This window comes from Acomys minous (genome assembly GCF_964271855.1).
Source record: "Acomys minous genome assembly, chromosome: 3".
Classification (NCBI taxonomy): domain Eukaryota; kingdom Metazoa; phylum Chordata; class Mammalia; order Rodentia; family Muridae; genus Acomys; species Acomys minous.
Window position 1 is genome coordinate 16,428,043 of NC_140485.1, and position 15,197 is coordinate 16,443,239.

The window sequence follows — 15,197 nt, forward strand, 5'->3', positions numbered from 1 at the left end:
TTGCTCTCCTTACTGTGCCCTGGAGGGGAGGAGTGTCATAAGCCAGTAGGTTAGATATTGTTTACATCCTCATCAAAATAACTGACATCATTAGCATGTCTAACATACAAACCCAGCTGGGCGTGGTGGTGCGCACCTTTAGTCCTAGCACTCGGGAGGCAGAGGCTGGTGGATCACTGTGAGTTCAAAGCCAGCCTGGTCTACAAAGTTAGTCCAGGACAGCCAAGGCTACACAGAGAAACCTTGTCTCAAAAAACCAAAAAAAAAAACCCCAAACAAACAAAAAACCCCAAAACCAACCAACCAAACAACAACAACAACAAACATACAAACCCTTATTTAAAAGAGAAACAACACAGGACTCTGTGTGTGTGTGTGTGTGTGTGTGTGTATGTGTGTGTGTGTGTGTGTACATGTGTAGGCCAAAGGTTGAACTCTGGTGTTTTCTTCCCTCTCTATCTAATTTTTTACCTTTTCTTGTGAGACTGAACTTGGCGCCTCACCATCTTGGCTACTCTGGCTGGCAAGTGAGGCTCCCAGGACCTGCCTGTCATGGTCCCCTCCAGTGCGACAGTTATAGACATTAGCTACCACATGGGTGCTGTGCACCTGAGAAGCCAGGTCCTCATGCTTGCTCAGCAAGCACTTCACCCACTGCGCCATCTCCTCAGCCCCAAATCCAGACGTTTACAAGTATTATGTAACTTTCGGTCTGAAGTCCTAACTGTAAGAGCTTATAATTGTTTCATCATGGGAACAGAGTTTTATAGAATCACAAAGAGATACAATGTGAATTATAAACAGGATAAAGCATATTTACTTATTCTCAAATATTAAATTATCTGGATACCTTTGAAGACTGGGATGTTAACAGAGTCAAAAAAAAAAAAACTCACCCAGGGACATTAAAGTACTGTTAAAGTTTATAGCCACCTGCCAACAGGGCCTTTAATCATCAAAGCATTATTGTCCTGAACACTCAAGTCTACAATCCAGTTCCCAGCTCTGTTCTCGGACAAAAGCTCCCGTCTGAGGAAAGCGCCAAGATTTCTTCCACCCATACTGCCACGCCTAAACAACCGCAGAGGAACCTCTGTTCCATGTTAGAATGCACGGTGGGGGCCTGCAGGACAAAGCTTCTGTGGGCCCTGGGCAGATACGCTACAGGACCTCCCTGGTTATCAAACCACAACAGGACACAGAGGAACGTGCCCTAAGGAGCTTGTGAGATATTTATCGGAGACCGTGCATCACTTAATACGGCTCTTGGATCCTGCATATCTATGCTCGCCTCCCTTTAGTGCGATAGGAACTTAGAGTCCGGAGTCCGTTGCTGAGTCTGAAGTTGCGGGTAATGGATGAATCCTATTTAACAGTGCTGGGAGTGAATTACAGTTGATCAAGGAGGGAGGCAGTCCAAGGAGGGAATCTCGCAGCTAAGGCAGTAAGAGCTGGCTCAGCCTAGCTCAGGAGTCCAGGCTTACATAATGAGTATTCCCAGGGGTCTGTGTTCAGCTGCCGTGCACCTGAACAGCCTTGCACTGCTGCTCTATCTGTTGCTTTGAACAAATGACCCAGCTCCCAGATTACAGGCCGAAGAGCTTGGTGGGGGGGCTGCTGGAGAAGAGGAAGCACAATCTCAGAGAGAAGCCACACTCTAGGATGGAAATGTGCCCCGGGAAGACCTTCTTGGCAGCAGTGAGTCTTCTGCCTTATCTACCGGGACAGGCGTGGGGAGGAGTCTCATGACCCTATGCCTGTGTGAGGCAACGGTTGTTTATTTCAAACAGGACTTGCTGAGGAGCGGCTGCCTGGTAACCTCAGGACAGACACCCGGCTTTAAGGCAAATGAAAGCCCAGCCTATCCTGCCTTTGTATACCAGACTGAAGTGACAAAAACTCTTAAGGTGTTCCTGGGATTTTTAGAAGCCATTAGGTTCTTGGAAAGTGCTCTAAGGACTCATGCCTCTCTCCCCTAACTGACACTCCCAGAGCATGGACAGCAGGATGCAATTAGACACATGCAGTGAGGGCCGGAAGTGCCCATCAGTTTGGCTCCTAAACATGTTTTTGGGCACCTGCATTACAGAAGGCTACATCCCATGGGTAGATGAGGTGGTGGCCATGTGCCTGGGGAAGAGAGTGGTCAAGGGATGAGGGAGTAGAAAGGGCTAGATCTTGGCTCTGTAGGTCCCTGTAGCAGGTCAGTTTGGAAAGGCCATAGCTTGGAGTCGCTGTGCCCAGTGGTCCATCTTCCCCTGTGGGCAGGCCTCAGTACACCCACCTGGAGCTCTGAGGAAATGTAAGAAGATTTGATTGACGTACATGGCATAGAAGATGACTTCTTCCTCCTCCACCATGAGTGAAGGCCCCGATGCACCACCACTGGTAGTCTACCAGATCAGGACAGAGCAGCAGACTCACACGATAGAAGAGCTATGGTCCAGGATCAGGGATGCGCACCCGGCCTAACTTCATTTGTGCACCATCACAACCCCCACTATGCTGCAGCTTTGCTTCTCTCTGGTATTTGGCAAAAGGTGGTGCAAACAGAGAAAAGGGTAGAAGGAAACTGGGACTACAACTCCAGGGGGAACCCCGCCTCCAGCCACGGAAATCCATGACACTTCACACCTCTAATATGGCTGATGGTGAGTTTACATGAAATGAACTCCCGTCAAAGGAAAGCGCAGTTTTTCTGGGACTACAAACACCCCCCACCCAAACTGTGGTCTTACACAAAGATGGTTTTGGTGGTAAGTCTAGGAGAACTCTATATAAGGAGGCTTTGTTTACAATTCAAAATGTTAATAGCTTTACTTTTCAAATGGCTGCTCAAAGATGCACAGAGCCAGTTATCTAGGTTTGAAAGCAGAAGCTTCACCATCGACCGAGGTCATGACTACTCAGCAGGCTGTGAAACAGGAAGTAGGGGAGAGGTGCCAGTTCCATTCCAAAAATGGTCCTGTGAAGTTCCAGGCTAGCCCGTTCTATCACTGAGACCTTCTCTCAAATGAACAAGCAAACAAAACAGAACAGAAATCCTGAAGCCAGTCTTCTCTGGCCTACCACTATCCTGGGCATTAGAATAGGTAGGTGCCCCTGCCTTGGATAAGCCACCTATGCTCTGCCTGTCACATGTCTGGGTTTTGGGGACTGCCTGCTGGCTTATTTGTTGCAGTTATATGCCACTGCCTGGAGGCCACCTCACGCCATGATGGCATATTTCACTCTTTGCCAACTCATGCCTAGAGTTCAAACTAGACATGCTGACAAAAGGTTAATTAGATGGAATTCTGATATTATCTTTCTTATCTTCCTGCTGTTGGGGACTGAATTTGGGGCCTTGAGCATGCCAGGCAAGCTGAGCCCTCAGCCCGTGACTGGATTCTCGTAGTCAGCTCCTGGCTCCTAGCTAGCTGAATAGCTAGGGAGGCCAAGTGCCACACTCACTCCCAGAGCTCCATGCCGAGGCCCGCGACACACTGTGCCAGCTCAGAGCACAGCAGAGCTATCCCGAATGACCGTCCAGTTGGAAGACTCCTCAGAAGATGAATTTCCTAACAATACAGAACAGGAACTGGAGGTATTAAGAATCTGGGCTAGAACGGCAGTTGTGGGGTTACCCCTGGAGCTCAAAGCAAAGGCAAGCCTGGATCTGAGCAGACATGGGGTCCAGAACTTTCAGAACCAGATAAAACTGTTATCAGGAATCTGCTGAAGTGCTGGATGTGGTGGCACATACCATTAATCCCAGCACTTGGGAGGCAGAGGCAGGAGGCTGGATCACTGTGAGTTCGAGGCCAGCCTGATCTACAAAGTGAGTCCAGGACAGCCAAGCCTACACAGAGAAACCCTGTCTTGAAAAAAGAAAAAAAGAAAAAAAAAGGAAGAAAGGAGTCTGCTGAAGGCTCAAAGGGAGACGATCCGCAGCTACAGCCACCTACAGACATGCAATGGGAGGAGGGAAAATGGATTCAACACGTAAATAAAAAACCAAACACCATCAAAACCAGGCCCTTGCATGGAAACTACAGGTGGCTAGGCATAGTAGCATGTGCCTGTAATGTCAGCACTGAGGAGAATGAGGTGGACCTCGTACAGCGCCCACACTGCCGCCTCCACCGTCCTCGTCCCACAGCGCACAGCGCCCACACTGCTATTTTCTGCAAACAAAGCACAAGCCAGGCATCGTGGTAAATGCCTAAAACCCCAGCACTCAGGAGACAGAGGAGGGCGGATCTCTGTGAGTTCAAAGACAGCCTGGTGTACAAAGTGAGTCCAGAACAGCCAAGGCTACACAAAGAAACAACCAAAAAAAAAAAAAAAAAAAAGAACAAAGTACAGGTCCACTCTCCTGGTCAAATTAAGTGTTCTCCTGCCTCTGGACAGAGATCAGAAAAAGGCCCTGGGAGGTGTAACAATGGCCTGCCTCCCTTCCTGGACCCGTTTGTCTAGACATGCTGTGTTTGGGTCACCCCAAACTCTGAGCTATGTGAGGGGAAGGACCTGGGCGTTCACCTCTGCACCCCAGTTCCTGCACACCATCCTGTTACTCAGGGCGGCTTCTTTGAAGCGCTTCTCCCCAGCTTTGCTGGGTAAAGTGTTTTTCTACTTAAGGTAAAAATTTACTCCTCTTCGGGGAGAAACAGTACTACCACGCGCCTGTGTCTCTGCCGGATGTTGTTTTCTTACTGTAGATTTAAACTGTGCTTATTACCTGAGCCAACAGTTGAGGAAGAAGGGAAAGAGTGTGATTCCGGAGAACTTGGCCACTGGCTGTTGGCTGCCTGGCTGGCTCTCTGGGGTGCTTCATAACCTCTGGGGTCACACACTGTCGGGAGATCCAAGGTAAAGCTTTCCCCTGACTGGCTGCTGGATGCAGATTCCTGGGATTCCATAGCCCTGTAAGGGAAAGTAAAACAGCTCCATACCCAGGCTCTGTGCAGACAGGTCACACTCTCTCCCCCTAAGTCTGGCTTTTCTTCTCTTCTCCTTTGGCCCAGTATTTGGGTACCAAGTTCCCCTAATTGTGAGAGAGATACTCTGTTGCCTGAGGAAAATCAATCCTAATTTCAGCTAGGAGCCAGGCAAGATGACAGACATCTGTCATTCCAATATGTAAGGGGCTGACACGATTCCAAGCTTGAGGGCAGCCTGGGCTAAACAGCAAGACTATCTCAAAACAAACAAACAAACAATAACAACAACAGTAACACAAATATAACTTCAGCTAGAAAAAGAGGCAGTATGTTAGAAAACCAGGAAGGGCAATGCAGCCCTCTTCTCCCGTGAGGTACTGCGTGGGTAGAGTTAGAATTCGACAGTAACGAATATAGCTAGGGTTTAGTTTTTAGGTTTTGGGGGGGCTTCTAGGATTTTGGTTGTTGTTGCCTTTTATTCTTTATAATTTATTTATTTATTTTTGGCAAAACCTCACACTGTAGGCCAGCAGTAGTCCACACTATGTAGTCCAGGATTGCCTGCAAACAGTCCTCCTGCCTCAGCGTCCCCAGTGCAGGGAAGACAGGTCTGAACTACAACACCTGTTGTCTAGGATACAGTAGAGGCGAACAAGTTTCAGATAATGGAAGTACTTCATCCGGATCTTATAAAATGAAATATTGAACACATCTGAAATATACCAACAAGCTGGGAGCCGGGCTGCATACCAGGTTATTAGCTGGTTACTCATCTGTTAGTGAGAATCAGGTGACATGAATTCCCTCTGTGGCCTGTGACAGACACTAGGGACAGAGGTAGATGTTCCCCTGGGGCCCTTCCCTCCTGGAGCTCATAGTTGGGGAGATCCAAACACAAACCTGCTGCTTCAACCCCAAATTTAGACAAGGAAGACGGAGGGGGGGGGGATGGGGCACTCTGGGAAGAAGTTACCCCCACCCCAGGAATGCTGGGAAGGCAAGGCCACAGCCAAAGAAAAACAATTCAAAAGGAGAGAGCAATGAGAAGGCAGTGCAGTGACATGTATGAAGAAGCTATGGTGAAACCGGTTACTTTGTATGCTAATGCAAAAAATAAAATAAAATAAGGAAAAGAATAGCAAGCAGTTTAAGCCAGGCTTGGTGGTTCAGGCATATAATCAAAACCACTTAGAAGACCAAAGCAAGACTGCCAGTCTGGACACTTAGAGGAGACCCTGCCTCAATAAACAGACAGACAGACAGACAGACAGACAGACAGACAGACAGACAGACAGATAAACAAGGAGGAGGCGCTGGGGAGGAGCAGGAAGAACCAGTTAGATCTGCAGTCATCATCACAGGACACTGGGAGTTTAAAATAAGTGTCAAGGATCACTTATGCTAGGTGTGGCTGCTCGTGTCTGGAATCCCTGCACCTCAGGTGCCTGAGGACTGCTACCAGTTGAGCCAACCTCAGCTACAATCTGAGACGCCCCCATCTCAGAAATCAGACAGACAGACAAACCATCACCAACCAAGGACAACTGGTACACTGAGTAACAAGCCCTATGGTCTCGGCCAGCTGGCATGGTGCCCCCTTCCCCTGCCGTCAGTGCTGGGAAGGACAGGAAGGGTTGGCTTCTGTCAGCATTTTTGGGTACAGAAACCCTCCATGTGAGCTCTGAAAGCCTCAGAGGTGGCTCGCTGGATGCAGCACTGTGTAAGTTCTTGCTTAAAACTAGCGGTTAGGGCTGGAGGGACGTCTCTGCAGGTTAGAGCACCGGCTGTACTTCCAGAGGCCCTGAGTTCAATTCCCACCACCCACATGGTGGCTCACAGCCGAAACCATTTGTAACTCCAGCTCCAGGGGATCCGACACCTTCTGGACCCCGAGGGCACTGCATGTACATGGTGCGCAGACACACATGAAGAAGGCATACATAAAAATAAATTCAAAGCACCCACACTAAAAATAAATAAATAGGGCTGGAGAGATGGCTCAGTGGTTAAGAGCACTGCCTGCTCTTCCAGAGGCCCTGAGTTCAATTCCCAGCAACCACATGGTGGCTCATAACCATCTATAATGTGATCTGATGCCTTCTTCTGGCCTATAGGTGTACCTGTAGGCAAAGCACTGTATACATAATAATTAATAAATAAATCTTTAAAAAAAATAATAATAAATAAATAAAATTTTAAAACGAAAGGAAAACCTAAGAAAACCCTAGTTGTTTCCCTTGTCAGGTCTTGAACCTGTGGAGTACTAGATTTTACACAGGAACTCCCTTGCAGTACACCCACTCCTGCCCTCCTCTCTAAGGAGCTGCCGACAGCAATGAACTTTATGAAAGTCAGTACCTGATGCTAGGGTGGCCACAAGCCACCTTGTGCCATCAGAAGTTGCACATGCACAGCTGTGCCTGTACCCTTGGTAGCTGGAGAGCAGATGGGCAGACAGGCCTGGAGCCTGTGCAGTCCTGGCAGCAGGCAATTGCACGAGCGACAGGCACTCATACCCTGCACTGTCCAGGTAATGAGGAAGGCATGCATGGACTAGACCAAGGCCCTGAGTCAAGAGTGAGGGAGAGATGAAGAACACACTTAGGAACTAAAAGGAGATCAGAACTGCCGGCCAGTGGTGGCGCACACCTTTAATCCTAGCACTCGGCAGGCAGAGGCAGGTGGATCTCTGTGAGTTCAAGGCCAGCCTGGTCTACAAAGTGAGTCTAGGACAGCCAAGGCTACACAGAGAAACCCTGTTTCAAAAAACCAAAATAATAATAATAATAATAATAATAATAATAATAATAATAATAATAATAATAATAATAAAATAAAGAATAAAAGGAGACCAGAACTTAACAACTGAATGACTACAGAAAAGAATTAAGGAGGAAGCCAATTAGAAGAGACAATTTGGGTACCACTGCTGTGCTATCAATGGAGTTAGCGAAGATGAGGAATGGGTTTGGAAGAAAGCATTCTTTCAAGTCAAGGAATACTACACAACTGGTAAAATGATAGAACTAACAACAACAAAAAAAAGAGAATAAGATGGAAGCACTTGAAAGATCTCAAAAACATATGCTTAGTGAAAGAGGCAACTTCAGAACACTATGAGCAGCATAATAAGGAGGGCTCATGTTTATCAAGTGTATAGTGGATTCGACCCCTACACCAAATGCATCATCTGCAATAAGCTCCCCACCCCCAAGAACAAACAATCTGCTTCCACTGAACAAGGCCAGCATGAAGGCTCCCAGTCTCCGGCGTCTGTGCAGCCTCAGTACTGCAGCCTTGATCGGGCAAAGACAGCAAGTATACAAAACAAACCAACACTGACCCCTGGCAAGGTCCTCCTTGTTTGAGGACACCCAGTCCTCATGCTGCAGAGGCTTGCTAGGGCGGAGGAACAGCCAAGGTATCAGCTGATCCCTTCTAAAAGTGCTGGAAAGATAAGGTTCCCCAAAACCAGGACATCCCGTCTCTCTGCAGGCACCCTAACAGCTCAGCAAGCTTGGAGCCGCAGCAGTGCACTTCTGGCTTCTGCTTTGCTTATGTAAGCCTGCACCAGGAGGCTTGTGGAAGGGAGGGAAGATGTCACATGTGAGACCACTGTATTCTGCACGCCTTCAAAGGAGCCTTGAAAGAGCATCAAACTGAGTGTCATTAACGAAAGGAATCCCTGATGTGTTGTTTTTGCTTTGCGAAGTTGGGCACTATGCCAAAAAGAAGATATATGTATTTATATATTCCTGCTGAAAAGCAGAATCCTTGCACCATAAAATAAACACCTACACATCTTCTAAACATACTGAGAGTCAGTGAGTGTGCACAGGAGAAAGCAATGGTACAGAGGTAATGGAAGGATTGAACCAGGTCTTCACAAGTGCCTTACCTCTAAGTACCCTCTAGGCCTGCATAATGAACTTACAGAGTTTCTCTTCTGAGAAAGAAGAAACAAGAAAGAAGAAGAAGAGGAGGAGGGGGGAGGAAGAAGAAGAAGAAGAAGAAGAAGAAGAAGAAGAAGAAGAAGAAGAAGAAGAAGAAGAAGAAGAAGAAGAAGAAGAAGGAAGAACAAAGAAGAAAAGACAAGAACAGCATCTACCATCACATCACAGGAAACCCACAGTCCTGCATCACAAGCGCACGTACAGGAATCCTCTACAGAACATTTAGCAGTGTGCACGAAGGAGCCGGCGCCAGAGACTGGAGGTGTAGCTCGGTTTACATCCAGGGCCTGCGCACCCTCCCACAGTTCCCCACACACACACACCAAAAATAGGAGGGGACGACTGCTCTCGGGAGTAGATGGAATTATCCTACGAAACTCAAAGTTGTTTCATTTTAAAATAATTTTACTCATTCTTTTGGTGTGTTTGTTTTTATTAGACGAGTACCTCAGGCTGACTCTGAACTTGCTGTGTGTAGCCGAGGATGACATTGAACTCCTGACTCACCTGTTTCCACCTCCCACGTGTTAGGGTTACAGGTGTACGCCTGGCTTATGTGTTACTGGGGAGCAAATCCAGGCTATATCCCCAGCCCTCAGTTACTTTAACCTGTGTCTGTATATCCCAGCGCATTATTCATAGACTAAAGGACAAACCCACATCAGGATATGCAAAAAGACCCTGACTCAAAAAGTAAAACAACAACAAAAACTTAAAGCATGAAAATAAAAATTAACTGGAACCAATCCAGATATTGACTACCAAACCCCAGAGCCAGGTAGAAAGGGTGCAGTGGGCGGGGCTTGGCGCGGAGGGGACGGGCAGCACGAGAAACCTCGTGGAATAAACTGTCGCGAGAGTCGCTCCTCCCTTCCCTCCTCGCTTCCCCGCTTCCCAAGGCACCCGCAGAATAGAGGAGAAAACCGGCAGAGATTCCTCAGGGTCCCTTGTCACTCACCGCAGGACAGCAAGAGCCCGGAACCGGAAGCTCCGGCTCCATCTTTGTTTTGGAAAAAGCGAGGTTTAAAAGGAAGTCGTTGAACCGGTTTTTGCTGAAGCCAAAAAAAGGGCAAAGCAAGGAAGCTGCGGCCATCTTAACTGAGGGCATTTGCGTGCACGTCATCTGAAAGGTAGCAAATTGCTGAAAGTGCATTTCGCGGAGAAAACAAAACAAAACAAGACAGGGTTTTTCTGTGTAGCCTTGGCTGTCCTGGACTCATCTTTTAGACCAGGCTGGCCTCAAACTAACAGAGATCTTGAAAAAACAAAATAAAATAAAATTAATTAATAAATAAAAATATCTTGGGAGGAAGACAAGAAAGACAAAAACTGGCCTTGAAAGTAGAACCCCAACTCTGGGGAGGAGATTGAGGCAGGCAGGACAGTCATAAGCTTTTTTTTTTAACTTTTTTTTTTTTTAATGTATGAGTGCTCTGCCTGCATGTACACCTGCAGGCCAGAAGAGGGCATCAGATCACATTGTAGATGGTTGCGAGCCACAATGTGTGCTGGAAATTGAACTCAGGACCTTTGGAAGAACAGACAGTGCTCTTAAGCCCTGAATAAACTCTCTCCAACCTGACAATCATGAGCTTTAGGCCAGCAAAATTCTCTCAAACAGGATGAAGAACCTATTTTAATATTGTTGTCAGGATTCTATTCGGGCTAGAATTTCAGTATCACAAAAAGATGAAAGGGGTACTGGCTATTGAAAGACAAAATTTGAGGGGCTAGGTCTATGGTGTAGAGCATGCAAACCCGTGCCTGGGTAAGTAGGGTCCTAAATTCAGTCTCTAACACCTCTATCCCCTCTCAAAAAAGACATAGAACAAACTCAGCCTAGAGATGTACAGGTCTGCTTATAGGGAGACGTGACACAGCCTAAAGATGCACAGGTGTGCTTACAGGGAGACATGACAGAAAGAAGCAAAGACAGAAGGGAAAGCTCAAGTTCTAAGGTGTTGTCTTTATAAGTTTAAAGAGAAATGTTCTTTCTCCATTGACTGGGGTTGAGCAGAACTGTTGAGAAGCAAGCTTGTCTCCAGCTCAGTTAAGTGTCATTTAGCACAAAAAGACACCATGCCATTTTGGTCCCATCCTCTGGGCCCTACTACTGTAAAAAAAAGCTAGTCTAAAACATTTCTGTTTAACTGGACTGAGGACAATTTTCTCCCCACCATATTCTTGAAGGAGTCCTGTGTATTCACAGTCTCCTCTAAATGCCTCCCTTTGGATGAGACACCACACATTAGGAGTCCTGCGGTTTAAATGAATGCCTTTAAAAATAGTACTCAAGAACTAGAGAGATGGGTTAGCAGTTAAGAACATGGGCTGTTCTTCCAGAGGACCTGGGTTCAGTTCCCAGCACCCACTAGGCTAACAACCTTTTGTAAGCCCAGTTCCAGACGATCCAGTGTCCCTTTCTGGCCTCCAAAGACACCAGACATGCACACGGTCTGAAGACATACATGTAAGCAAAACACCAATACACATAAAGTTTAAAAAGTAGCTGGGCATGGTAGTGCACGTCTTTAAAATCTCAGCACTCCGGAGGCTGAGGCAGGCGGATCTCTGTGAGTTCGAGGCCAGCCTACAAAGCAAGTCCAAGACAGCCAAGATAACAGAGAAACCATGTCTTGAAAAACAAAAACAAAAAAGAAAAAGAGAAACAAATTTTACAAATATTTAAAAATAATGGTTGAAAGCCAGGCATAGTAGCACAGGCCTCTAATCCCAGCACTTAGGAGGCAGAGGCAGGTGGATCGCTGTGAGTTGGAGGCCAGCCTGGTCTACAAAGTGAGTCCAGGACAGCCAAGGCTACACAGAGAAACCCTGTCTCGAAAAATAATAGTGATGATGATGATGCTTGAGCCAGTTGTAATGCATATTTTTTAAATCCATCACTCAGCAGGGTATGGTGGCACACGCCTGTAATCGCAGCATTTGGGAGGCAGAGACACGTGGATCTCTGTGAGTTCCAAGACACAGTGAATGCAGGACAGCCAGGGCTAAAACCGAAAAGAAAGAAAGGAAAAGAAAAACCAAAAGCTGAAGGGGGAAAAAAAAGTCCATCGCTCAGAAGGCAGTAGCAGCCTGGTTCAAGGAGACCATAGCTTCTTTCCTTAAGACATTTCTCTCTACCTTCTGGTCTTTGTAATATTTCTGGTCTCGGCTTTAGAGAGTTCTCCATCCAGGAACCTCCTCTGACTTGTCACATAAAAGCTGACTGTCCCTCCCAGGAGACCTCACTGTCTTCTGCTTATCCCTTTAAATTCTTCCTGCTGCTTCTTCTTTTCCCACAGAACAGAAGCTGTCACAAGAGCCAGGACCAGGTAGGTCCACGCTTTGCATACTTCTCTCCAGGCCCCAGTCCAGTGACTCGGTTTGATAAGCTGCTGTGGTCAGGAATGGGCGAGTCCCTCCCCAGGTGTCCCTCGTTTCTCACCCACACTTGACTCAACAATTACACTCGAACATGACTTTATTACCTGTTATCAGTGAAGCAAAGCTTGCAGCCTTCTCCATAATCGGCTTTGTTTGAAACACACCTAAGTGTCTACTTTACCTCTCATGTGTCTTGGTGTCACTTTTCCATGCTTGGTGGGTTGCTTTTCCTATGGGGCTTCCTGGAGCAAAGTTCTGAAGACTGGCCTGGAGTTTAGTTCCGACGTTTAGCCTGTAGCTTGTTTCTGACCATGCTCTTTCATCACTTTCTGGGCATAAGAAATGAACACTGGTTGAAGTAGCCATCAAAGCAGAATGTTGCTTTGGGTACAGCCCATGTCCCATCACCCAAAATGCTGAAGCAGGTGGACTGTGAGTTCCAGGCCGGCCTGAAACACATCACGAGAGTTACAGATAATTGTGAGACACCTTGTGGGTTCTAGGAATCAACCTCGGGTCTTCTTCAAGAGCATCCAGTGCTCTTAACCCCTGAGCCACCTCTCCAGGCCTAAATCCCTGTTCTTATACCATTGATTATATAACGGCTACAAAAGTTGTCTTACATCACAATTTTGTTTACTTCTTTTATGTATATGAGTGCCCTCTCTGCATGTACATCTGCAGGTCAGACGATGGCATCAGATCAAAGTATAGATGGTTGTGAGCCACCATGTGCTTGCCAGGAATTGACCTCAGGACCTCTGGAAGAGCAGACCGTGCTTTTAACTGCTGAGCCATCTCTCTAGGCCCCTACATCACACTTTTACATTTGTATGTTTTTAAGATTTTATATTTAACTATTTCTATTTATTATGTCTATAGTGTCTATGAGTATGGCTTTCTGGACTTGAGTGTAGTGCCCCAGAAAATCAGGTGACAGCATCAGATCCAGAACTGGAGTCAGGCAGTTGTGAGCTGCCCGATACAGGTGCTGAGACATGGGCTTGGGTCTAGTCCATGCTCTTGATCACTGAGCCATCTCTCCAGTGTCTATATTTGTATTTTATGATTAATTTTCTGCCATCAGCTAAGCCACCTACTTCAGTCAAAAGTCTTTCAGTGGCAGAGGTTGCGGGGTGGGTGTAGGGGACGAGGACCAAATAGCTCTTTCAAAACAGGGTAAGGTCCTTTGAAATTATCTTATCTCTGTGCCAAGTTGAGCCTTGACCTACCTAATTACTTTCATTTGGGAAATCTTCCTTAAGAAAGGGGAAAGGGGAAAGGAAACATATTTAAAAGCTCAAGGTTCAAGTAATAATGAATCTGAAAGCATAATATTGCTGTTTTAATCATACGCTATTGTAATTACAAAATTAGATAATAAGTTGACACTTAAACTGGTATCAAAGAGACTGTGAAGTTCCCAACTAGGTGCATAGGTCTACAAGGGAAGTTGTGTAATAGGAACTTTTATTTTCTGGCGATCAAGCTGACTTTAAAAATAACACCCATGAATTGGAGATGTAGTTCAGTGTGAGAGCACTTGGCTAGCATGTGTGAGACCCTTGTAAGATCCACAGGACCAGCCAGGCAGGTGTGGCATACGCCTTTGATCCAAGCACTTGGGAGGCAGAGGCAGGTGGATCATGGTGAGTTCAAGGCCAGCCTGGTCTACAAAGTGAGTCTGGGACAGCCAAGGCTACACAGAGAAACCCTGTCTCGAAAAAACAAAAACAAAAACAAAAAAATAGTCTCTCCAGGAAAAGTTACACAACAGAGATTGACAAAGATGTGGAAGGAACTGGAAACCTTGCATAACACGGCACTGGTGGGAATATAAATTAGTCCAACCAGTGCAGAAAACTGTCTGAGGGCCCAAAAAAAATCCAAAACAACCATCTGATCCAGAAGATGTACTATAGATATTTATGCAAAGGAAATGAAATCAATAGCAATCTCAAAAAAAAAAAAAGACATCTCTATTCTTGTGTTTATCCGAACACTTCACAATAGCCAAGAAATGGAAACAACCGAAGCGTCGGTCAACCAATGAATGTTTTTTTCTAAAGATACATATAAACAATGCAGTAGAACTCAGCCATTAAAAAAAAATGGAATTCTATCACTTTGCCACCATACAGATATAGCTAGCAGGCATTATATTAGGACAAATCAGTCAAGCATACAAAGACCAATACTACATGATCTCACACAAGTGCAACCCAGATAGTTATCACCGAGAAGACAGTATGGTGGTCAGCAAGGGCTGGGGCGTGGTGGTGGCAACAGGATTTGAAGTAAAACCATTTCAGTTAGCTAGGAACAACTGGGCAAGGAATGGATTTACCAAGTGGCATGCTGACTACAGTTAATAATATGTTGTATCCTTGGGAGATGCTAAGGTAGGTAGAAAGCATCCTCACCGCAAATGGTACCTGTGTGAGGGAGTACATAAAGTCTTAGCTAGACTGAGTCATCCCACCCCGGATATATACTTAAAAACATTGTGGTATCTATATTCTATTTGTCAATTGGAAGCATATGTAGTATGGAAATACTTTCAGTCGAACTAAAACGTGTTCTTTATAGAGAGATCTCTCTGTAGTGCAGGTGGGAAATCACTGTGTGTCTTGGGCTGACCTCAAACTCACAGCAGACCTTTGCTCTCGGCTTCCCAAGTGCTGTGCTTTCAGGTGTGAGTCACCACCTCTGGTTCCTTCTCTCTCTCTCTCTGATAACCTCTTGCCTCATCAACAAAGACTTTCTTTTTTCTTCTGGTAAAGAGTCTGCTAAGCAGACTCTCTACTTCTGAGCCACATCTCCAGCCCTTAAAGTGTGTGGGGGGGGGGGGTGGAGGAGTGTGTATGTTTACACACACATACACACACATATATGACTTCTGTATTGCAAAGGGGTCTCATTGTGTAGGACTGGCTGT

At 46.2% G+C, this 15,197-nt stretch overlaps 1 protein-coding gene across 2 annotated transcripts in view; it reads right to left on the minus strand.

Moving 5' to 3' along the window:
• Nucleotides 1-9,941, minus strand: part of SHLD1 (shieldin complex subunit 1) — a 61,775-nt gene extending 51,834 nt beyond the window's left edge. For both annotated transcript variants that reach the window (XM_084776889.1, XM_084776888.1), the window contains exons 1-2: nt 9,834-9,941; nt 4,721-4,905 (exon numbers count right to left, since the gene is read on the minus strand). In XM_084776889.1, the coding sequence (XP_084633015.1) occupies nt 4,721-4,901 (181 nt within the window). In that variant the 5' untranslated portion in view covers nt 4,902-4,905; nt 9,834-9,941. The remainder of the gene's footprint in view (nt 1-4,720; nt 4,906-9,833) is intronic.
• Nucleotides 9,942-15,197: the final 5,256 nt, after the last annotated feature.